The sequence below is a fragment of the Ctenocephalides felis genome, unplaced genomic scaffold (genome assembly GCF_003426905.1).
Source record: "Ctenocephalides felis isolate EL2017-DRISC unplaced genomic scaffold, ASM342690v1 CF-g0.4_SCAFFOLD_01492, whole genome shotgun sequence".
Taxonomy (NCBI): Eukaryota; Metazoa; Arthropoda; class Insecta; order Siphonaptera; family Pulicidae; genus Ctenocephalides; species Ctenocephalides felis.
In genome coordinates, this window is record NW_020537646.1 from 28,593,168 (window position 1) to 28,617,970 (window position 24,803).

The 24,803-nt window shown below is 28.6% G+C and overlaps 2 protein-coding genes across 4 annotated transcripts in view; one reads left to right on the forward strand and one right to left on the reverse strand.

The window, feature by feature from the left end:
* LOC113369956 (lymphoid-specific helicase-like) overlaps positions 1-24,803 on the reverse strand; it is a 945,337-nt gene that overhangs the window by 804,208 nt on the left and 116,326 nt on the right. The window lies entirely within an intron of this gene.
* On the forward strand, positions 14,406-20,732 carry LOC113369957. Of its 2 annotated transcripts, none has more exons than XM_026610585.1 (4): positions 14,406-14,549; positions 16,293-16,340; positions 16,475-16,552; positions 20,588-20,732. In XM_026610585.1, exons 1-4 carry the CDS (start codon positions 14,447-14,449, stop codon positions 20,719-20,721), a joined length of 363 nt encoding a protein of 120 aa, XP_026466370.1. In that variant the 5' UTR covers positions 14,406-14,446; the 3' UTR covers positions 20,722-20,732. The 2 variants fall into 2 exon arrangements, with proteins under 2 accessions (XP_026466370.1, XP_026466371.1); XM_026610586.1 differs by having other exon boundaries at positions 16,475-16,543.

Sequence of the window (24,803 nt, forward strand, 5' to 3'; positions counted from 1 at the left end):
ATGACGTAATGAAGGGGTGATTAATTTGTGGCAAAAGCAGGTCCAAGTGTTTTGGATACAGAGCTAAATGTGTCAAAAATGGCAGTTTTTGAGAGAACTAAAGCGTCCGATTTAAATGATTCAAAGAACTTTCTGCTTGTTTTAAAAAAAAAAAATTTATTTTTTTTTTGTATATAAAAAATAGTTCTGATTTTAATTGTAACAAATATTTTTAACTTTGTAATTCAGTTTAATAATTCTTATAAATATTAGACAATGTTACAAATATTTTATATTATAATCTATTTGAAAATATTACGCCAACGTTACGGTACGGAAAGTTCCAGCAATTTGCTTTAAGGCACAATGCCACACACACCACTAGCTTTCAATATTTTGTCATCTGGCCCTTCATACCTCATATGTAATGTGTATGGTACAGCCAGGAGTCAAAAAGATCCAACTTTTATTTCTCATTTTAAAGAGGTTTTACGAAAATAATAGCTACATTATTGAATCAATACGATGCAGTTTAAATATTAGATTAACTACAAAAATTATAATTGAAGTATATATTTATAAACAAAAGATGTTTACCAAATCTTACTACAATCACAAATTTGCTTTTATAGGTATTTATGTTTAATTTATGATAATTATACTCATTGTTACTTGAAATACAATCATTACAAGCAACATTAATGCAACTTCTATTTAAAATTCATACTTCATGGTAACAAAAAATCGCTCTCCATGCAACCTTGGTATGGACTTCGTCAAAAGAATGCATCATTAGAGTTGGAATAATTTAATTTTAAATTGCCTCTTTTCAACTTATTTTACTTTTTTATTTGCTATTGTTTTTATAAATCTTGCCAGTGTAAAGGTTCAGGTTTAGACGTTACATAAAAATATTATTAAATTTAAATTAATATTAAAAATGACAATATACTTTATAAAATAATTGATTAACGTAAACTTTGATAGCACTGCTCGAAACGAAGCAAACTAACAACGAAAGAACAACTTTTGTCCAAAATTTAAAAATGTGGTCGTTTATCTCCTGATGGTCACACGATTTAAGGTGATGGCTTCTTACACATCTTGTACTTTCTACTTTAAAAAATGCCTTTGGTGGACCTTTTTACCCCCGGACCTTTAAGCCCCGCCCGCCCTATATTCATTGGAAAATTACCTAACATTTGAAGATTTAATTAGTGTTCAAGCATATTTCGATTATCAACTTTTCTCTAATGTAATTCATTTAGTGTTCATTTCTAAATTCCAAAGTTCCAAAAATTTCCAGTAAGAGAGCAATATTATATACCACTACTATTTAATATGTGTTAATAAAAAGGTCACCAAAACAACTAGGATAAAGATACAGGCAGTGTAGTCCCTTCGCCGAGGCGTTTGATCGTTAACCTTTTGCTAGGTAAAGTTAGGCACTAAAAATGTGGTTGCGCTACCTTATTATTATGAACGAATGATAAAATTCATATGGAAAGCAAATTGTATAGTTTACGGTCAATTAAACTGGTTCGTCCAAATAGGGTATATGTTTTTGTGTTTTTATAGACCTTTAAGAAGCTAAAGTAGATATACGCGAAACCAATGTAATAACAGGATTTAAAATTCAACTTGTTTGTTTTCACACATTTTCTGATACATGTTTTGATTGTAGCATATTTTCTATTTTTATCATTTATCAGTGACACAATTTATTTAATTAATCTCTTGTAACTTAATTAACTTTTCGTAGGGTAAGTTTATAATAATAGCAAAAAAATCGAAAATGAAATTTTTCATATATCTTTACGTTTCAGGGGTTTCTGAATATTTTGGCATACCTTAGAAAAAATGGAAGTATGTGTGTGCGTGTGTGTATGTGTGTGCGGATACAAATTTTTGTCGACGATTTCGGGAACACGGATGAAGCGATTTAAATAATTCAACAAACATTCGATTCGTATTGATAAGGAGGCTTGCTGATTAGTTTTTAGCGAAGGCAGGTCTAGCCGTTCCGAAGATATGGAGCAAAAAAACCGTAACTCAGTTTTCAAGAGAACGGAGCGTTTGATTTGAATAATTCGAAAAACACTTTACTTGTATTAACAAGATGAAGAACTGATCAAATTTTAATGAAGGCAGGTCTAGCGGTTTCGGTAAAAAAAGTAAAAAAAAAGCCATTTGGCGGTCAAAAATGATCATTAGACATATGCACAACAAATTATCAGATATTTTATAGAGATTTTTACAATAAGTATAAATTTTGTTTACATTCCTATGGGTTCCGTACCAATGTTATCCGTTAGACAGCGACACGGCGCTTAGGCGCTTTGACCTTTCGTCTCTATGCAGTTAAAGCAGTACGATTGCTTTGAAAAAAAGTTCAGAATTTCCAAAATATTTCAAAATAAATTTTTCTTCAAAAAGTCTTTTTTTTCAAATAAAAGAAAATTTTGTTAAAAATTTATAGTTTCTCAAAAATCTGATTTTTTCAGAGTATTTTTTTTCTTTCAAAAATGTTTAAATGTTTAAAATCTTTAAAATAATTATTGGTACGTGAAGTTCCAGAATTTGCCTTAAGGCACGATGCCATGCACCCTACTAGTTTATTATTTTTGTTGGTATAGGTACAGTTGGCTTTTCTCACCACACCCAACATAAGCTTTTATGGAGATTATATGAAAAAAAATACTATTGAATCTACACACAACATAAAATTAACATATATCTTATAAAACTATTTAATAACGTAAACCTAAAAATTATATCAAGGTATCGTAATCTAACCAATAGTGTTGGAATCTAGATACAAATTTCTGGATGAATAACAATATCTGAAAAAATGCATTGAGCATTTACACAAATTAGTATGTACTAATAATCATTTTTGTTTTTATGACTTTTACTATTTCAAATAATTCTATTCTCATCTCACGTTCTTTGATGTATGAACAAGTAGCTATTTTTGTATACATAAAACCGTGAGCCAATTATGTATCCGTATAACAAGAGAATGAAGCGAAATATAATATCCAAATAAACGGCGAGAAAAATCCCTTTGGGCAAAATAATAAAATATAAAACGCGAAAATAACACCAAAAAACTGCTTCATATGTAATGGCATTATACACAGGCAACAATGCGCAACAGAACGAGATATATATTTTTTTCTATAAGCCGAAAAGATATTTTTGTGAGTGTTTTACTTAAGCTTACGAAGTTGATTTTTTATGAGGTTTTAATATTAGATTTGCATTGAGTAATAAATTAAATCATTTCTAATATTTTCACATATTTGGTATATGTGAAAATACTAAGTGCAATCAGCTTTGTTTATACATACTCGTCATTTTAAACATCTAAAGCTCTACGTATTTTTGAGTACAGTTTTTAGTGAATATACAAAATGATTTTTAGTGAGTGTTTAATTTAGAAATAAATCAATTTTGAAATTTCCGAAGAAAGAGATAACTTATATCCGAAACTTAGAATAAGGTAAACGAGAAATTGAACATTTTTCATAGAACAAGCAAGAATTCGAAACCGTTTTTTAGGTTATAAACCGATTTTTACATATTTTGAATGTTTTAATGTCTACACACTACATATATTTCTCAACGTAATTTAGTCACTTTTTATTATTCCACAAATATTTCACATTCTTCAAGAAATCTCTTGATCAAACTATGATAACATGAATGCAGATATATTTTCAAATATGGAATTTAGCTTTTATTTTTTGAAACAATATGCAAGTTGCATGATAAAATCTCTATATGAATCATATATGCATCTATAGTCCAAATATTTTCACACAGAGATATAGTTTGTCCATCTATCCCTAAAGGACCGCATTATGCCGAAAGATATTAAAAAAGTTCAAGTTTCAATTTATTTTTGATCTCAGTAACTTGAGATATTAAAAATTGTGTCAATCTTTATGGCGAACAAATTGAATTATTTTAGTTAAGGTTTACTTATGGTTCAGTAAAAATGATATTCTATCATGAAGATATGAGCATTGTAAATTATCTCAAACTATTAATTATAAAATGTTAATTATAAAACTATATAATTATAAATGTATTAATTATAAAACTATAAATTATGTTTATTTAGAAGTAATTATTTATAATAAATAAATTTTATGGACTTAAAATAGCACTGACCCAAATACTTTATGTTCTATCGATTATTTTTGTTAATAAGTTAATAAGATTCGTTGCCGATTCAATACTGTTTCCTATTTTTTCAACAAATAAAATGCAAATAAAAATATATAAAACATTTATCAATCTTGTTATAAAAATATTTGAATACAAAACTTTTTAATATTTTGTAAAACCAAAAAAATATTCTGGAGTATTATTTTCCGGGAGTTAAAATCCGGCAATCACATAAAAAATTGCATTAAGCCTTCGCAAAAATAATAAAACACGTATTTCAATCTAAAATAATGTTGAATTTTATAGGCAGATTGATGATTAAATGAAAGCATTGCAAATCAAATTATAATACTATTTATGCTGTTGAGTATAGTATTTGTATAGAAATAATATTTTGTATAAATAAAAAATTATTCGTAAAGCAAATAGGGCGTAGATTAAAAATCGACCAGTCAATAAATTAAATTACTTGTGTTATGATTTATATCATAACAATTGTATAATTTTATACCGTATTTATTTATACAAATGGTTTCTGTTAAATTAAACTTTGAAGCGAATGGAATTAAAAAACGATACGTATAAAAATCGAAAATTAATTATCGATGTAATCGGGGGTAAAAAGAAACCCTCCGAGGGTAAAAAGAAACCTTCCGATGTCTCAAAAACAAGTTATTAATTTTTAACAATATTTGAAAGTAGAGGGGGTAAAAGATGTATAACCAGCCATCACCTTCATTAATATCGCAAGATGAACTGAATTGTTTGAAAATTCATATTAAAATTAATTTCTTTCGTTAGTTTTTTTGGTTGTGAGCACTGTTGTTTAGTTTACGAGACCTTAATCTAATTTTAGCTATAGAAACGTTATTTGATTGTTTTATAAGATATATTGTTGATTTTATGTTAGATTCAACATTTTTTATGTAACCTCTATAAAAGCTCATACGTGAGTGGGGTAAAAAGAACAACTGAATCTTTACCCTAGCAAAAGTGTAAATAATGAAATTAGAGTAAATACAAATGCAAATTAAGGAAAAAGCATTTTTACAACAGATACATTAAATAAATAGTTACTCCAATTTGTGCTGATAATTAATTCTGACAAAATAATAGATCAAGGTTTTATACATTGTCAACTCTGTAACAAATGTACCCATAAAATTTATATTTTGCATTGGTTGAATAACGTAGGTAATATTCTGTAAAATCCCTATAAAATTAAAAATAAGATATTGGACCTGTTTACCAACAACAGGTCAACAAGAAAAAAAAACATTTATGAAATGATGAATTATCTGAGAGTTTTGCTGAACATAGTCAGATAAATGTTTGTTTGATATGTGTTCTCACGACGTTTCGGAACTAGATATGTTGCTTCATCAAGTTTTTTTCTATCAAGAAATAAAACATTTTGTAACTGTATTATTGAATAGTTTAGTAAAAACAGTATGACAAAAAACTTTCAAATAAATGCATATTGTATTTTTCGTAAGTAATTTTAGATATTGTATGTAGAAATTTAAAAACCATTGTGAATTGAGAAACTAAATTAAATGATTTTAATCTATAAAATCATATAAGTTTATATAAACTTTAATTCATATAAGTTCTTGTTAAAAGCACTTCTAAATTGACTTATTATTTGAAATATAATATTTACAAAAAATACGTAATCCATTCATTGAAAATTTTCATCATGATGTTCTTATCTTACCATTTGTTGTGATAAAATTGGTTTGGTTTTCACAATATATTTGTTTAAAGTTAAATTTGACTCTTACTCCCTGCTTATTTTGAAAAAGTAAATGTGTTCAAATATTTGTGAATTTGTGTATGTGAACAAGTAGTGTATCGATATTTTTATTTTCATATACTAATACACTTCGCGTGTCAACGAGCGCACTCATGTGGTCGCCAGGTCGAGCCCTCGCTCTGGAAACCTGACATCAGGCAGCAGCGACGTCTATTTTCACTTGAAAATAGAAATCAAAATAACTCCTAATTAAAAATAAGTCCATTTTGGACAAAGCGATGTGAAATGGCAATGAAAAATGTTTCACACGTTACTTCCCTGAATCGAGTTAGAGTTCAACTCAGCTCAAGGATCTGCTCTAGACAATACTTCCCATTATACAAAAGCAAATTGATCTATTATGAGCCATGAGAAAATATATAGTTATATACTATATTTAGATATCTCATGGTTTGTGTTAAAAACATATAAAAACTATCAATCCTTTATTTTACTGCAACTATCGCAGCAATAACTCTTTCTCGTAAATCCGATCACGTTTTCGAATTTTCCGAAAATCGCCACGTCTGTGTTTATCCCTAAACAAACATTTATTCATGCATAGATATCATTACTCGAGCAAATCCCGGTCGATGTGCGTTATTCAGCAATAATGGATTTGTGATACCTCTCACACGCCGTCGGAAATCGAAAGGCTCATTTTCGAAAACAAGATTATTTGAGAAGTCAAAACACGAATTGCATTATATAGTTTGCCACGGTAAATATGTATTAGCGGGCGCCATAAGAATCACGATGCCTATGTTTATAAATGATGAAAGTGATCTCGGCTCGAGCTTCGAAAATGGAAAAGCTATTTTCGTGTTGCCCCTTTAAAATCCAATTTTGCTATTATGTGTGGCGGCATCGTATAACATCGAACACGTCGCTGGATATTTAGTGTGATAAAATTTGACACATGTGCGATGCGGTATATCCGAAAAATTGAACACGCTTGCATATCAGGTCGGTTTCGGAAAATTACTTGGTGTGAAAAAGATTTATTCAAATTTGTTATATTTCAAGCATAGTCTTAGTTATTAATGATTTGAATCTTTTCACATTCGTGCAATTTGAAATTAATTAGTGTACCATTTATATTTTCAGAGATCTAGCAATACTGCTGATATTTAATGATTTTACATGATAGTGTTTTAACAACAATCAGAACCATTCCGAATATTCTATGAGGTGTTGCAATATATTTTGTTACTACTTAATTTTATTATAAGATAATCAAATCCTTACCTTTTGTGTTCAAATTTTTAGTTCTCATTTTCTAAATCTAAACTACAAAAATTTAATGATTGATCTTGAACTTTATTGAGTGTAATTGCAAAATTTCCAATCAAATAAGAAATTGCAGTGTTTTTTTTATTTAAGTGATATATATGCCGGGATTATGGGCATTTGAGGAATCATCGCCTTTGAAATGCACGTTAAAATCTTTGACGACATGTCAAAGCGCGTAAGCGCCGCGTCGGCGGCTAACGGATAAACATTGGTACGGAACCCATAGGAATGTAAACAAGATTTATACTTATTGTTAAAATCTCTATAAAATTTGATAATTTGATGTGCATATGTTTAATGATCATTTTTGACCGCCAAATGGCATTTTTTTACTTTTTTCACTAGATCTCTTCTGAAACCGCTAGAACTGCCTTCATAAAAAATTAATCAATTTTTTATCTTGTCAATACAAGTAAAATGTTTTTTTAAATTATTACAATCGGACGCTCCGTTTTCTTAAAAACTGAGTTACCGTTTTTTGCACTTTTTGCCCCGTATCTTCGGAACGGCTAGACCTGCCTCCGCCAAAAACTAATCAGCACGTCTCCTTATCAATACGAATCGAAGGTTTTTTAAATTATTCAAATTGCTTCATCCGTGTTCCCGAAATCGTCGACTAAAATCTGTATCCGCACACACACACATACACACACACATACATCAATTTTTTTAAGGTATGCCAAAATGTTCAGAAACCTCTGAATCGTAAAGATATATAAAAATTTTCGTATTCGATTTTTTTGCGATTACTATAACTTGCCCTACGGAAAATATTATATAAAGTGAAATAAAAATAAAATGATTATACGATAATAATAAGAATACTAGATAAAATTTCGATAATTATTATTAATTAAAATTAAAGGTTTTCCATTATTATTCAGTTTTATCTACAATCAAGGTATTTATTATAAGATTAATATATTACAACCTACTTCATACATTGTCCAGAAAATTTGAATTACAATGAAACAAATAAATGGAATGGAAAAAATCAAATTCTATTTATAATTCTTTTATACACGTAGGCCGCCTTATCACAATTAAATTAATCACACATAATTAAATTATATTCTTTATAATATCTAAAAATATCATACAATCTTATTCATTGTCGAAAAATGTGAATAAATTGAACAGCGGAAAAATTAATTTTTATTATCCGGCCGCTTTTAAATATTTCTCAATAAAAGTTCAAATGCGATTTTGCGATGTCGAGGGTGTCGCCATAAAACTGCGACCTTTATTATCCAATTTCAATTTCGAAGAGCATATATTTTTATCCTAAATTAAAAAAAGTTGTCTACAGCATTCATTTTCGTTTTTATATACCTCTATTGATATACGTTGGAAATATAAATATGTTTAGAAAAACATGCTTTTATTGTAGAAATTACTATACATATACTATTTTGTTATATTAAGTTTATAGAAATCAATAAATAATTTTTTGTACATTGAATATTCATTTGCAAATCTTAAAAAATTCATACGATAATGTCTGGTTTGAATTGGATTTTGATATGTATGTACATAGATTTTCATATGAATACGAAAGGAAGCTTATGTTTTCGTCAGAATATCCGTCTTATTCATGGAACAAAGTATTGATTACATTTTTTTAAAAGGTAGGTTGAGCGATTTCGGCGTTTTGTTGAAAAAAGTAAAAATTTGACATTTTGTGGTCTGAAATGGTTAATAAAAATCATTATTATTGATTTATATACATGTAGAAATATTGATACATAGATGACAGGTAGCCAGTTGAACAGGTAGATAGGTAGGTAAATAGACAAATTGGATGATAGGCATGTAGACAAGTAGACAGGTAGGCAGGTTAACAGATTAATAGAAAGAAATGTGGGCAGGTAAAAATGTAGAACTGGAAGAAATGTAGACCGGAAGAAACGTAGACTGGAAGAAACGTAGACTGGAAGAAACGAAGACTGGAAGAAACGTAGACTGGAAGAAACGTAGACTGGAAGAAACGTAGACTGGAAGAAACGTAGACCGGACGAAACGTAGACCGGACGAAACGTAGACCGGACGAAACGTAGACCGGAAGAAACGTAGACCGGAAGAAATGTAGACCGAAAGAAATGTAGACCGGAAGAAACGTAGACTGGAAGAAACGTAGACTGGAAAAAATGTAGACTGGAAAAAATGTAGACTGGAAAAAATGTAGACTGGAAGGAATGTAGACAGGAAGAAATGTAGGCAGGTAGAAATTTAGACAGGGAGACAGGTAAATGAGTAGACGGATAGGCAGATACAAAAGTAGATAACTTAAACATGTAGTTACTTAAACAGATAAAAAAGTAATATGTTAGACAGGTATATACAAATCGAATATTTATTGGTTAAAACGATTAATTACTTATCGATCCACGCAAATTGCCTTAGGGCAAAACGTCACTAACACTTAGTTTGATAACTATTTTGACAATGAACCATTCTATTAGATCTATTCTAACGTTTATATAGCAAATATCATCAAAACAAAAAATATATTGCTGTGCATTATTTTTACATGATTCTTCAATTTAATAAAATCTATAGATGATCGTCTTATTTGAGCATGAAATATATTTTTGGTATCTAGAAAAATTTAGTCAAAGTGATAGAGTAATCAATATGTAGTTTAAAATGAATATTTAAAGAGACAAGAATTTAAAATAGAGTGAATAACTACAAAATGAAATTTGTATAAATATAAATAATTGAAATGTGTTTAATGTATATATTTGAAAATGAACCTAAATAGAGAGCTCAGTCTCAAAAACATTTAAGCATACTGTACTTCATTATAAAAATTTAACAAAAATAATACAGTTATCATCCTTTGCGTGATTTCTTCCTTCTTCAGAAAGAATAAAACCTTGTGCATTTTACTTTAGTAAATATTCCCTATTAATCTTACGTTTAGAACTACTCGTTGGCAAATCACTGACAGGAATAAATTAATTTCTGTTGTGTATTTGACGCAAATTTACTTTAGATCTAAATGTTATTTAAAATTCAATTATTCTTTGTAAACAAGGAAATGATTGAAAATTTATAAACAGTGTGTTCATTCAATTTACGTAGTTGTAAACATTGCAATTTCTTGCGCTTTAATTTTTCTCTGTTCTTTTCTGCTTTCGCTGATATCACATCAACTCCGCGATACAAAGAGCAATACGTCAGAGGATATAAAAAAGTAACAACGTATAAAACGAAAAATAAAACTGTGAACAAAAATGAAAAAATCCGTACCCCGACTTCATTCACACGACATTTAGCGAGTTAACACAGTGTATGTAATATTGTGCATATGTAAATTTCGTACAGGACGCATACAGCATGAAATGTATGTGAGAAAGATGGGAAAAAATTAAAAAAATGTTGGCGCTTTTTACAGCGACGCGAACTGAATCGCTTGATGTTTTAATTACGTACATATCCCAGTTTTTTTATAATATCTTGTTTGTATCTCTGCGTATGGAGTAGGAAGTTATGTATGGTATTGCACCTACAGAGATGTCCATGGCATATTAATTGGATGTGGTGGACTGCCATTTTTCAGTATTCATATGAAAAAATCTAGTGCATGATAATACTTATAGGATATTCCTATTGATGGACGTTATGTTTTTAATACACTGGAACTAATTTCATTTCATTTTCAAAATCGACCGAATGTCTTCATATTGAATTCAGCTACCAATGTCTACTATATATAATTAAATTATTTTAATATTTATATTAATTGAATAGCCAATGCGCTTGAAAAATCGGAAATTAAGTATAATTATTTATTTATGCATTTCGACACTGGTATATATTATGATTTGTTTAATAAAATATAAAGATGAATAAATACAATGCAAAATTATATATAATCTGCAAAAGTATATATAAATCAAATAAAAAGAATACAGTGGCTTTTAATTTAATATCATAATTGATTCAACAGCGAGATCATTATTTTAAAATAAAACAGATTACTTTAAGAAGTGTTTCATTTTTTGAACTAATAAGTCAGACACATAAAAACAATTTTGCAAAGTGATTCCCAATTGAAAAAAATTGAGTAATTGACATCATACAAATTTATTCAACATTTTTATACAAGGTCATGTGATTTAGTGCAACTGCAATATATTATAATAAATAGAGAGATACATGTATTCGGTTCAGTTCAAATTATTTATAATAGCTGATTTTAATTAGTAACCTCATTTACTCTTTTCTTTTTATTTCTTTTGTTTAATTTAGAAAATGTTTTAATTTTTGTATATTATATATGCTACACAAGCTTTAGCTTTCAAGTGTATGCTTCACAAGATTTCAGGTTCTATTCTTGCCGTGTTATTAAGAAACAGTGATATAAGTTTTAACTCACAAATATAGCTCTGAATTTTAAGTGGAACATATATAATTACGGTGCACTGCTGAATACCTAAATTGCATTGCTGCTAGAAATAGAGCTAATATTATTCTTATCACAAAATTAATGTTGTTATGAGGCTGTAAGGAAAATTCATCACGACAGGCCATAGAAATTATAAATTTCGATTGCTGCTCAAAAACTACAAAAAACGAAAAAAAACATAGCATAATATTCACTTGAAAATATCACGTAATATCATGTAATGCATCTTATTTTAAATAAAATAACTAATTCTTACACTGAAAATAATAATAGCAAATATCTGAAGCTATAATTCTACATTTTATATTATAATGTAAAATGTATAATTATAACATATTATTTTAAAATATCATTAACATATCATATTATTTTTAGAAATTTATTAGTAATTAATTTTACAAAAATTACAATTTTACAACAATAAGTCTTGCTGTCATATTTATATCTTATATTTAATATATAAAAAATAAATAAAATAAAGAACAACGATTTCTTTGAAACGCTATCCATATGATGACATCATAAAAAATATGAAATAAAAATTCATGAAAAAATGTAAAATCAAAGCACTTATAATAAAAATAATAATTATCAATTAAAATAGTTAACTAATGGGACGACCAGGCCTTTTCTTGGAAATTAGCTTAGAAATTATAGTAATCGCAAAAAATCGAAAATAATTTTTTTATATATCTTTACGTTTCAGAGGTTTTTGAATATTTTGGCATACCTTAGAAAAAATGGATGTGTGTGTGTGCGTATGTGTGTTAGCGTATGTGTGTTAGCGTATGTGTGTGTGCGTATGTGTGTGTGCGTGTGAGTGTGTGCGGATACAAATGTTCGTCGACGATTTCGGGAACACGGATCAACCGATTTGAATAATTCAAAAAACATTCGATTTGTATTCATAGGGAGACTTGCTGATTAGTTTTTAGCGAAGGCATGTCTAGCCGTTCCGAAGATACGGGGCAAAAAGTGCCAAAAACGGTAACTCATTTTTTTAAAAGAACGGAGCGTCTAATTTTAATAATTCTAAAAACATTTTACTTGTATTTACAAGATAAAGAACTGATTTAATTTTATGGCAAGCAGATTTAGCGGTTATGAACTCTCAATAAAAATAAGTCAAAAAAATGTCATTTGGCGGTCAAAAATGTTTATTGGACTTATGCACATCAAATTATCAGATATTTTATACAGATTTTCATAATGTGTACACAATTTCTGTATTTTTTTTTGGTTCCGTACCAAGATTTTTGATTACGGTATGGGAAGTTCCAGCAATTTGCCTTAAAGCACGAAGCCATGCACCCCACTGTTTTCACAAAAATCTTGCTGTCTTAAATTTATGGATTTGTGTACAGTTCATAGAAATTGATTAATAATTATCTAAATATATTCTTTATGTCTGTAGCATCTAACGATCTGTACGCAAAACTTCTCTAGTTTGTTTAATCGATGATATCATTGAATTTAATCGTGATTACATTAAATGTAATCGTGAGTAAGATTTCCTTTAAGAAAAAGCTTAATATTTCACAAAGTAATTTATAAAGGCTATGTTCAATTTTATTTTGAAAAAAAAATCGACATTTTTAATGAAATTTAACATGGCGATAAAGTTAATGCATTAAGCATTTTTACGAAATTTTGTTGAATTATATAAATTTATTAAAATTTGAAATAATGAGTGCTTATTTATTTATTTATTTATTCATTTATTCATAAAAAAACCGTAATCAATAATAATAGATATTATTTCAGGCTCTTTTTAAACTTATTCATAATTATTATTAAAAGGATAGTAATTTTATAATAATCATAGAAGCAGCACGAATTTGACTTCTGAAAAAAAAAAGCTGAAAAAAAGCATTCGAACATTAAATACAATGTCCATTATCAAATTCATCATATTATTTTTTATTAGCCAGTCAAGCTCAAAATTCTTGCACAAGGTTGAATGTTACACTAATTTAAAAACGTAAAAATTCAAATATAATATAAATTAAGTAAAATATAATAAAATAGCAATAAAAACATGGTTGTAAAGGCTATCAAATCATTATCAAATAGTCAGACTACATAGATAAAGGATAAGGATTATGCAAGAACATAGTTATTGAAATCAAATTGAGAAAATTCAGTAATGTCATAAAAAGCTAATTCTTTAAAAAGTTTAACTAGGGAAGCATGAAATTTTTTGATGTTTTGCATGAAGTTTCGGATATTAAGCTGGAAGTTTATTCATAAACTGAATACCTAAACCGTCGATCGTATTGAAAGAGCTGGCTAAATTATATGTGCGCGCCTTAATAAGTTTGTGTCTAGTATTGTAGTTTGAGGAGGACGAAGCCATATCAAAAAATGCATGGGACAGTTGGAATATTAATAAGACATACAAACACATATTTGTGCACTATTATTAAAAAATATCTGACATGTGTTTGTGAGTTTTCAATGAAAGTGAAATTCGAAATGAATAAAAAATATATCTATATATCTTATTCTCAATTTCGGTTGATTAATTTAATCATTGCATATACTTAGAAGTTCATGCAACTTGCCATAAGGCATAAAATCACTTACACTTAGTTCGATATTTTATTTACAGTTATAACAAAAATTGAAATTACAGTCAAAATATGCAGATTTACCTCAAATGCATTTTATAGATATTTAACTTTAAAAATCTTGTTATCTATTTGTATAATATGAAAATTATCCGTTTATTCCCAGGTGGCCGTTTCGAGCCAGCAATATCGGAAGGGTCGGACGCTTACAAAGTTGTCATGAAACTGACAATAAGGAATGTGGGTCCGTCCGACTATGGAACTTACAAGTGCGTCGCGAAAAACTCGCTCGGCGATACCGATGGCTCCATTAAACTTTACCGTAAGTTTTCCCATTAACATGTTATTTGTAAAAAAACTATTCCCAATGTACTTTTTGGGATTACGTGTTTTGTAAAGGATATATATTCTGTTTAATATGTGTTTGCGTATTTGTTTTCCATTGACTTCAAAAATAATTTAGTTTTTATAGAACAATAGAATATCATTTGTTAAAGTAGGAAAATATACAAGAAATTATTTATAAGATTTTCTTAAAGTATACGGTGACTAGAGCCACAGCGGCGTTTGATGGCACGATAACCTACAGAAGAAACTCGATTAACCGGACTAATTGTGGAAGAAAATTGTTGTATATTTATTAAAAATATCATATACATACATAAATATCAACGAAAATAATGTTTATTAAAAAACCTTATGTAAATTTTCTTAGATTGCATTACATACATCTTCTAAACTGCAGCATTAAAAGTTTGAATTGTAGGTATGTACAAACATAGAAATTGGAAATTGACCGGATAAACGAAGTTCTACTGTAAATTTAATTTCATATTTGGCTACATTAAACAAAGGCAGTATCATAAAAGATCAGAGACGCTATAAGCTCTAATCATTAGCTTGTTTTGGCTTCATTGTAATTCTCGTTGACACGTCCGTCGTGATTGTCGATTTATTGAGTGTTGTTTTTTTCCATTGCTGTTCTATTTTTTAGGTGTTATCTATTTTTATTTTGCCACAAGTCAATTAATTATCAATTATCACTTAATCTCATCCAGTGTTATTAGTGTGAATCTTTTTCTTTCCATAATCCTAGGTCGCCTGACAGATAACATCACTTGTTGTCTATTTCCATTAGCTTTTCTATTTTTTTAGTGTTTTTTATTTCCATTTGCTGTTCAATCTTTTAAGTGTTATCTATTTTCATTTTGCCACAAGTTCTTCAATTAATTAGTTTCAAACATCAAGCAACTATCGACTAGGCTGCCGAACAGATAACCTCACTTTTCTTAATATACTCAATATTCCATTCCTCAGAATAGCTATCAAATTATTTATAGTAAATTACTCCCAAAAGGTCTAAACAACCCCCCATCATCAACAATTTGTTAATGACTTTAGAATTTATGGAAAATCCAATCAATTTTTTGAGATTATTTTATTATAATTGTACTGGTGAAGATTATTAAATAGATTATAGTAAATATATTATAATATATTGTAGCATGTTGACTACTAGGCGACCAGACTACCGAACAGATTACTTAATATTCTCAATTTTCCATTACTCGGAATATTTATTGGATTATGTACAATAAACAATGGATTTAATAAAGACCTTTAATGTTGTGGAAAAAAACAATCAACTTTTGACGATTATTTTATTATTACTTATTTTTTCTTTTCATTGATTTCATTCTGATTCATATGATTTCATTCTAATTCATCTGATTTCAAAAGATCAACCTATAGAATTCCTAAAATATAAACATACTAGAGTTAGATACAAATGTGACATATACAATTAACATTGTACTCATTTTTATGTAATTGATGTTTCAATGATAAAAATCGCTTCAATGATAAAAAATATTCTGCTCGTTGAGTTAATATAAACATATTCGTATCAATATTATAATATAGACAGATTTTGAATTTAAATTAAATTTTTCATAAAAAGTAAATAGAAGTTTATGAAAAAAATATTTTTTTATACCATATTAGTTACTTAAACAGCATAAACCTAAAAAAAAATGTATTAATTTATACTAAAATCCCATTTCAGATATACCAAAATCGGCGTTGCAAAACTATGATTCAGATTTACATAAAGGTAAATTTTCATTTATATAAAAATTTTGTACTTTGTAAACATTTTATACTTTTGAGCTATTATTGAATTACATTATTGGATTTTATCCAACATATTGTTAGTAAGTTTATTATATTTAATAATTGTTATTATAGGTAAAAACAGAAAGCAGTATGGTCATGGTCCTAATGATATTCGTGACGATGGAGGTGAAAACGTTGCAGGTCAGAGAGGTAAACTTCTAAGCATGATGTGCATGAAAACTCTTTGAATTTTTCTTTATTTATTTGCTTTTAAAATGCACCTATTTATTTTATAAATTATAGAAGTATTAGCTATGAATATATGTATCATCTCTATTTTTTTTGATAAACTGCTAGTCAAGTTGAAAATATGGATCCTTTACTCAGTCCGTTTATTTTGAACAACAAGTTGTAGAACCTATTTGATCCTGATGCCATTTTGAGAGCACATACCTACTATAACACTATATATATGCCCTTACATGTTATGACGTCGACTATTAACTGGATTATGACCAATGCAGATCTATATTGTTTCCTATACGACCAGTTATGACCTCAAAACCGGAGACCATCCACTAATTCCCTTCGAGGCAAATTCAAATGTAGTTATTTCAGAGAGTAGATATAAACTAAGTTGGGTGCATTGTATCACATTTATTCAGACATTAAACAATTTATACATTTACGAGACATGAGAGATTATAGTTGTTACTATATTTTAGATGTTTGATGTGATATAAATTTTGAGAAAGAAATTAAGAAAATGAAAAAATGTATATTATTTTGAAATAGAATTATAAATAACTGCCTGCGTTTGATTTTATCATATAAAATATAGTAAATTCTTGAAATAACATTTTTTAGTAGTATATTTTTCCAATAGACAGTCGGGTTCAGTAAAACTAAAAATATTATGACTGAAAAAAATGAAAAAAAAAACTAAATGATCATGAAGTCTTCGAGCTATCCCGGTATAAAAATAATTAAGAATGAAAATAAGTAAGCCGACAAGTACCAAATATTTATAAGAATAAAAATATATTTTTTCCTCATTTTTTTCTTATTTAATTTGCTAAATAGAATACTACAAACATCTTTCAATTTTATAATTATCTGATATTATTATCATACATAGAAATAAGAGCGTGCATAAGTAAGTGTAGTTTGAGACTACTAATTAAAAGCACAGTTTTTTTTTTAATTTAATTATAGGAATTAATTTTGTTACTACATCGTACTAGTTTGCTTCTGAAATAGTCAATACACTAGGAAATGAAATGAAAAGTATTCGTCAGTTTATATAATTCTCACAATATTCTAATTAAGCCTTAAATCTAAACTTATCGAATTGAATTTTCTTATTTAAAATAAAAAATATCCCACGACTAATCTTCCCAGAATCAAAGCAAGTTTCTTAGTGATTAATTTACGCATACATTTCACAAATAAAAAGTAACTTTGCTTGTATGTTATTATGCCATATCACACAGATGCACTTATAATCTATCTAAAACGCTTGACTACTCAGTAACCACATAGCATTTTGTCAGTTTTTAGTACCACTTTATATGAAAAATGCTTCGTAACATAGCCTTGCTATTATATTGGTCTATTTTAGGACAAAATTGGCTCATTATTTTAACTAGTTAACAGTGGCTCATGACGAGTATATTCGTCAATCACACAACAAATTTTGATCCTGAGATATAGAATGAAAAATAATGTTTTTCACATAATTGAAAAATATTACTACATTTTAATTTTTTTCATAAGCACATATAACATAAGTATTAAACTGAAAATAGATTAAATTCAATGAAGTCTCATACATATAAATGTAAGAATTTAGGAATAATTTTTGGTGAAAATTGTAATCTATTTTCAAAATAAACAGTAGCCAAAGGTTATTTGAATAGCTAAATATAGAGTCTTATTGAATAATTACGAGTTGAGTTACACAAACTCACTTTTAGGTGAGTTTGTGTAACTTGCCTTAAGGTAAAATGTTACTTATTTACAACTATTTATTTTATACAGTTATAGTCTTGATATTCTAAGAAAATTTTTATTTCAGAATATTGTTTTTCGAGATTTGCAATTTAAATATCAAATAACCACTGTTTTATATGCATGTCGAATATGTTCGTCAATACACCAATTTCTGCCACTTTTCCATAACGAGTATATTTGTCAATAATAGTTAATTGGTTAAAGCTCAGGATATATGATGAACCATATATGAAATTATAAAATAACTATAAAATTGGAATTGCCACAACAACATATAATCTATGCTGCAAAATTAGTACAAATTTATCAAAATCGCGGTAATAAATATTAAATGGCGCATTGGTAACTAGTGTTACAGTCCCATATAACAATATTGATGTCATTACATTGACTCAATTATTATATTTGATCATGAGAGTGATGTAATGAAATTCTGCGGTTAAACCTGACGTTTGACATAGACATTACGCACATAACTCCCCTGCGAGAGTGGTTATTGTGCATTCGGAATACACCATATATGGGTGTGTATGAGGAGAAACTATGTAGCAACATATTTGTCACTAAAATAATTGCACAAACTTTCTATTTAATTTTAACTTCCCGTAGGGTAAGTTATAGTAATCGTCCAAAAATCGAAAATGTATTTTTTTGCATATGTTCACATTTTAGAGGTTCTTCACATTTTGACATACCTTAGATAAAATTGATGTTTGTGTGTATAATAGGGTTTTTCGGTTTTCAAAAACCGGTTTTAAAAACCGGTTTTTTGGCCAAAATTATGGAATTCGAAACCGGTTTTTTAGTGAAAAAACTCGGTTTTCACTGTATGAATGGAAAAGGACAAATATAGCCAAATATAAAAGATAGATGAAAGCGTTTTGAATCTTGAAATCATATCGGTTCAATAGCATTTGATATCTTATCAGTCTGCAATGGTTTCCAGAAAGGTTTTACATATTAATTTAGAATTTCATACCAATGTACATATTAATTTAAATCAGTGGGACTTCTTCTTGAAAGAAGTAACTCAAATTAAAAAAAGAGTTTTAAATCATATAAACCACAAATTAAAGAACAAAAAACTTAGAAATATGTCAGGCTTTTAAACAATCTATATATCAGGCTTTATTGATGGGTTCGAATATGAGTCCAGAATATTTTCAAAAAAATCCTACATACGATTGTTTTCTCCACATTTGAAGTCATTATGAATCGTTTGAGACCTAATTGGAGAAAGTATGTGTGTGTATAATGCAAGGTAAAATTTGACCTTCCGTAGACGTTTTCTTAAAATCAACTGGACCAAAAACTTAATTTTAAAAATTAATTCGATGAAATTCGACAAGGACTGGCGTTGCTTGCTTTTTCGAAATAATCGTCTGAGCCGTTTTCTACAAATTAGCAGAAAATGATAAAATTGTCGTTCACGTTTTTGCCAAAAAACCTGAACTGATTTCAAACATTCTGTTCGAAAGATATCGATTGGGAATCGTGCTGATTATTTTTGCTAAAATAAATGATGACTAAAATATTATGAACCTGTAACAAGTCGTTTAATTTAAAAAAATCATCAAAATTTGGTATTTGGAACGCATGAAAATTTCTTTATTTACACATATCAGCAAGTTCATGCGACTTGCCCCAATTGTAAGGCGAAATGCTACTTAAAATTAGTTAGATATTTTTTTACGGGTTTTATTTTTGGAAAATTACATTCAGAATTTGCACGTTGCAATTGGAAGAGTCAAATAGAAAGCATACTATTATCAGCTCAGGAAAACTGGATGCAGAACTATTGAATTTTATCAGCAATATAAATAATATATCAAATGAAAAGCATACTATTATCAGCGCAGGAAAATTGGATGCAGAACTATTGAATTTTATCAACAATATAAGTATTATGGCAAGGCTATGTTATGTAGCAGTTTTCATACAAAATGGCGCTAAATACTGTCTAAATCCCTGTTGCAGCTTTACGCCCTCAAGGCCAAATGCTACTTACAATTAGTTAGATAATTTTTACGGGTTTTATTTTTGGAAAATTACATTCAGACACTGTGAAACTTGATTTCAAATGTAAAGCAAAAATAAGATTTTTAATAATGTTTGCTCAAGCACATTCAGTAGCCCGGGGGCCCCGTATCTTTAATAAGAAGGATCCGGCAGTAATTACGCCCCTGATAATTATACCCTCAAGTATTATATTAATCAAATCGTTATTTTTAGATCTGAAATTGCGTGGTCGTGGTGGTTCTGATGGAAGTATTTCTCCAGCGACTAAATCTGAATCGAGCAAATGTCTCATCAGTGTTGTCGTGATGTCACTTTTGATTTCGTCACATTGTTCGAGACGAGTTTGACCATCGTGAAAACTGGATGAGTTTGTGCTGAGTTAAACATTTTGCAAAATGTACTGCTACTGACTAAATATAAAACAATTAGAATATAGAATTAACGCTTAAGTATGTATTATAGTAGGTGTAAATTAATTTAAGATTGTATTATATACATTTATAAGATATATTTATATTAGAGAATATTTAAATATAATTTTAGGGTTGTATTAATATTTTATACTTGATTTATATATTAGAAGCATTACTTGTAAGCAATACTTACGTAAGCATTATAATTGCGTTAGTGATAATTCATTTTATAAATTGATCTCAAAACGCTTAATTAAATATTTATGTAATATAGAAGTAAAATAAATTAAAAAAGGTATTGTAGGTATGATGATTTTTTGTATAAAAATATATCTAATGTATTATAAATAAAAATACATAGTATACAATACTGTAAAAACATAAAAAAATATCTTACAACATTGCTTTTATTTTAAAACGGTATAAAAATATAACTAGAGAAAACGCTATGTAAATGATATATATAAATGCAAATATTATAAACTTAAACAATTGTAAAGACTATGTTACAAATGTATGTATATATAACTTTAATGGTGAAGCTATATTATTTTGTATATACATGTAAATGTTGCTAATGAAATACAGATCGTATATACAGCAATATTTTTATATTTATCAATATAAAATCATCATTTATAATTAATCAAATAAATTGAATATAAATGATTTTAAATTTCATTGCATTTTTTAGGTTTTAACATATAAGACTACAATTAGATTACAATTTGATTGTTGCTAAAAATTAAAAATCGTGATTAACAATTTCAAGTTTACTGCAGGTAAATAAGTAAATAGGTAATATTTTTGAATATTTTCACTTATTATTCATATAATCATTAGTATTCTAAACATGGAAAAATAACTTATATACATCGGATATACAAATGTTTTTACTATGAACACTAGTTACACCGAAGAATAAATTGGTCTATAGGCGTCATACGTATACGTATACAATTATTATTATATGATCATATTTCAACATATAGTTACATAAATGCATAGTAAATAATAATAGTAAAAAGGAAATAATAATATAATTTATGCATTAAAAAATTATTAAAAGAGTTGGAAACTAGCTTTGGACGATTTATATAGTTCGAGTTAGTAATTATATTATGTTTTTAATAATATTAACTAATGTTATGTATATTTTCATGTCAAATAGTGATGCAGTAATGCCAAGCCAATAATAGTATGTTGAAGAAATTTAAGTATCATCAATTACAACATGAATATTTTCAACACCTTTCTTTATAACAGGTATGCTAATTATAAAAATTGACCATAAAAATATCAGTTATTATAGATGCACCCCATAACCTCATATTTTTTTGCAGATTTTGACTATCTACATGGGAAGTCGGATGCTTCCAAAGGATTTGTAAGTATGTCGTTCAAAATTATTATGTCATCAATATGCGCAATAAAATATTAAAATAAGTCTATTTCCAGATACATACAAGTCTCACAATACCTCAAATGATGGCATTAAATATTTGGAACCCCCTATAAACCGTTATTGATTGAAAATTCATCAAACTAAGACAACAATATAATGATTTTCACATTTTAAACTGTGAACAATTATTGAGACCTTACAGAATCGGTCTCCAAAGAGTTAACTACATATTGAGTCAAGTATCCAAAAGTCTCAAAATTTGTACACAATGGTATTTGATTGATAAAGTATTGAAGGAACTTATCATAAAGAAATTTCATAGAGCAACATATTCAAAAAATCTGACATTTTCTCAGGTCAATAACATCCAAATATTTTAATGGCTCAGAACTATCTATGGTATGATTAAATGGATATTTACTACTTAACAATGTAATAAAAGATGTTGTTTGTGAAAAATTATGAAATAAGAAAACTAAATATCCTTTCCCGTCCCATTCCTTCTTCTCCTCCTCGTGGCTGTCACCTTATCGCGGTGAGGAGGTCCAGCTGGGCGTTGAACGCCCAGTTGCTAAGAGCAGCCGTCTCTTGAAACTATATAAACCACTTATATTTATAGGTATCTTAATTAGTAAGTATATTTATTTATTTGAAATGTCATTAAACTGAATATTTTATTTTAGGTGTTTATACATCGATTGCATGCACATATGAATATAACATAACTAGCAAACCCGACGAACTCCGTTTTGCCACCAGATGGTTTCGTGAGAGGGATGAAGAAATTTGTTGTTTGTTTTATATTTGAAAAGATAAAATTTGATTTTATTACACAACAGTGATGAATTTATTTCTATTACAAAAATGAAGTGTTTTTCAGTTGAACTTCTCTAGGTAAATGAAAGAGAATCCGCAAATTATACGTTTCATTGAAGTGCTCTTTGGTAAACCACATTTTTTGTTTTTTTGGTCTGACGTTTACACAAACAAAGCGGATGGTTTCCCAACTCGTGAACAGGAAACATATAACTGCCCATGTGAAAAACAATGATTTTCTAAATTTATCCCGCAAACACTAAGCGATTGGCCTTGCGACTTGTTAATTGTCTTTGCGAATGCAAGGCGAACTGGAAATGGCAATCGTTTGAAGTCAAACGGAAGACCAGTCAGAATCATCAGTATGTCACCAAATCGCCAGCAATTTATGACTTAGTTGAGCTCGAGCAGCCGACCCGAACGGATCGAAGCTGAAATTCAATAGTGCGCAATAGTGTTACGTAAACAACAAGTGTGATTGTTAATCACCAAATATCTAGTGTAGTGATACAGTGTTTCGTACAACAAATGCCCCTTTTAGGGGGGGCATTTAATTGTAAATAAGTGAATAATTTTATTACAAGTATGCAAAATCAAGAAAATATAACTTATTCTATCCCTCCGTTAGTTGAAACTATCAACATTCTTCATGATACGTCGACGATGGACAATGAATATATTAAACAAGTAATCAACAAACAGAAGACTAATAGTTCAATTAATGGAAAAAACCAATCAGACGATACGATTATGAACGAAATAGTTCCGTTAACTTCTTGGCAAACAATAGAACCAGGCAGCAAACAAGTAATCATCAATCAGAAAACTAATAGTTCAATTAATGAAAAAAATCAATCAGACGATACGATTATGAACGAAATAGTTCCGTCAACTTCTTGGCAAACAATAGAACCAGGCAGCAAACGCAGACGCACATCGGCTAATAAATATGTCGAAAATGTAAACATAACGCCGACTCGAAACAGGTTCGATGCATTAAAAACAAACAAAGGTCATCCGTCCGAAACAACAAAAACACAAACTGATAACACCGAGAAAAACTACAAGGCCACCTCCTATATTTCTATATAATGTAAATAATTTTTCTGATATGGTATCTGATATTAATAGTGTAATAAACAGAGAACAATATTATACAAAATCAATGTCGGACGATACAGTGAAAATAAATGTTCAACAGCCCGAGCAATACAAGCTGCTTATAAACTTTTTCAAAACAAAAGGTACTGTTTATCATACTTATCAACTTAGAAATGAAAGAGCATACAGAGTGGTACTCAAAAATATCCATCATACATACGATATCAACGAAATAAAAACGGAACTAGAGAAGAAAATCACAAGGTCAGAAATATAATAAATATGAGATCGTATATAACTAAAAAGCCACTCAACATGTTTTTTGTTGTGTTGGAACCCTCTGATAATAATAAAGAAATTTACAATATCACAAAGTTGTTGAACCATATTGTAGTAATTGAAGCGCCCAAAAGAGAAAAGGATTAATACAATGCACAAGATGCCAAAATTATGGTCATTGCAAAACATATTGCAATCGACCATTTGCTTGTGTCAAATGTGGAGAAAATCATAACTCAAAAATTTGCGTAAAACCAAAAAGTACGCCTGCTACGTGCGCACTTTGCGGTAAAGATCACCCCTCAAATTACAGAGTTGCGAAGAATACAAGGCCGCGTACTCCACTGCTTACAAGAAAACATATACAACAAAAAAATCACATGATACGAGAGATATTCATGATCCAAACACAAGT

Coding starts and splice junctions, on each gene's coding strand:
- LOC113369957 (XM_026610585.1), top strand. CDS start 14,447: ATGAAACTGACAATAAGGAATGTGGGTCCGTCCGACTATGGAACTTAC. Junction 14,550..16,292: donor TGGCTCCATTAAACTTTACC/GTAAGTTTTCCC, acceptor ATCCCATTTCAG/ATATACCAAAATCGGCGTTG. Junction 16,341..16,474: donor TGATTCAGATTTACATAAAG/GTAAATTTTCAT, acceptor TTGTTATTATAG/GTAAAAACAGAAAGCAGTAT.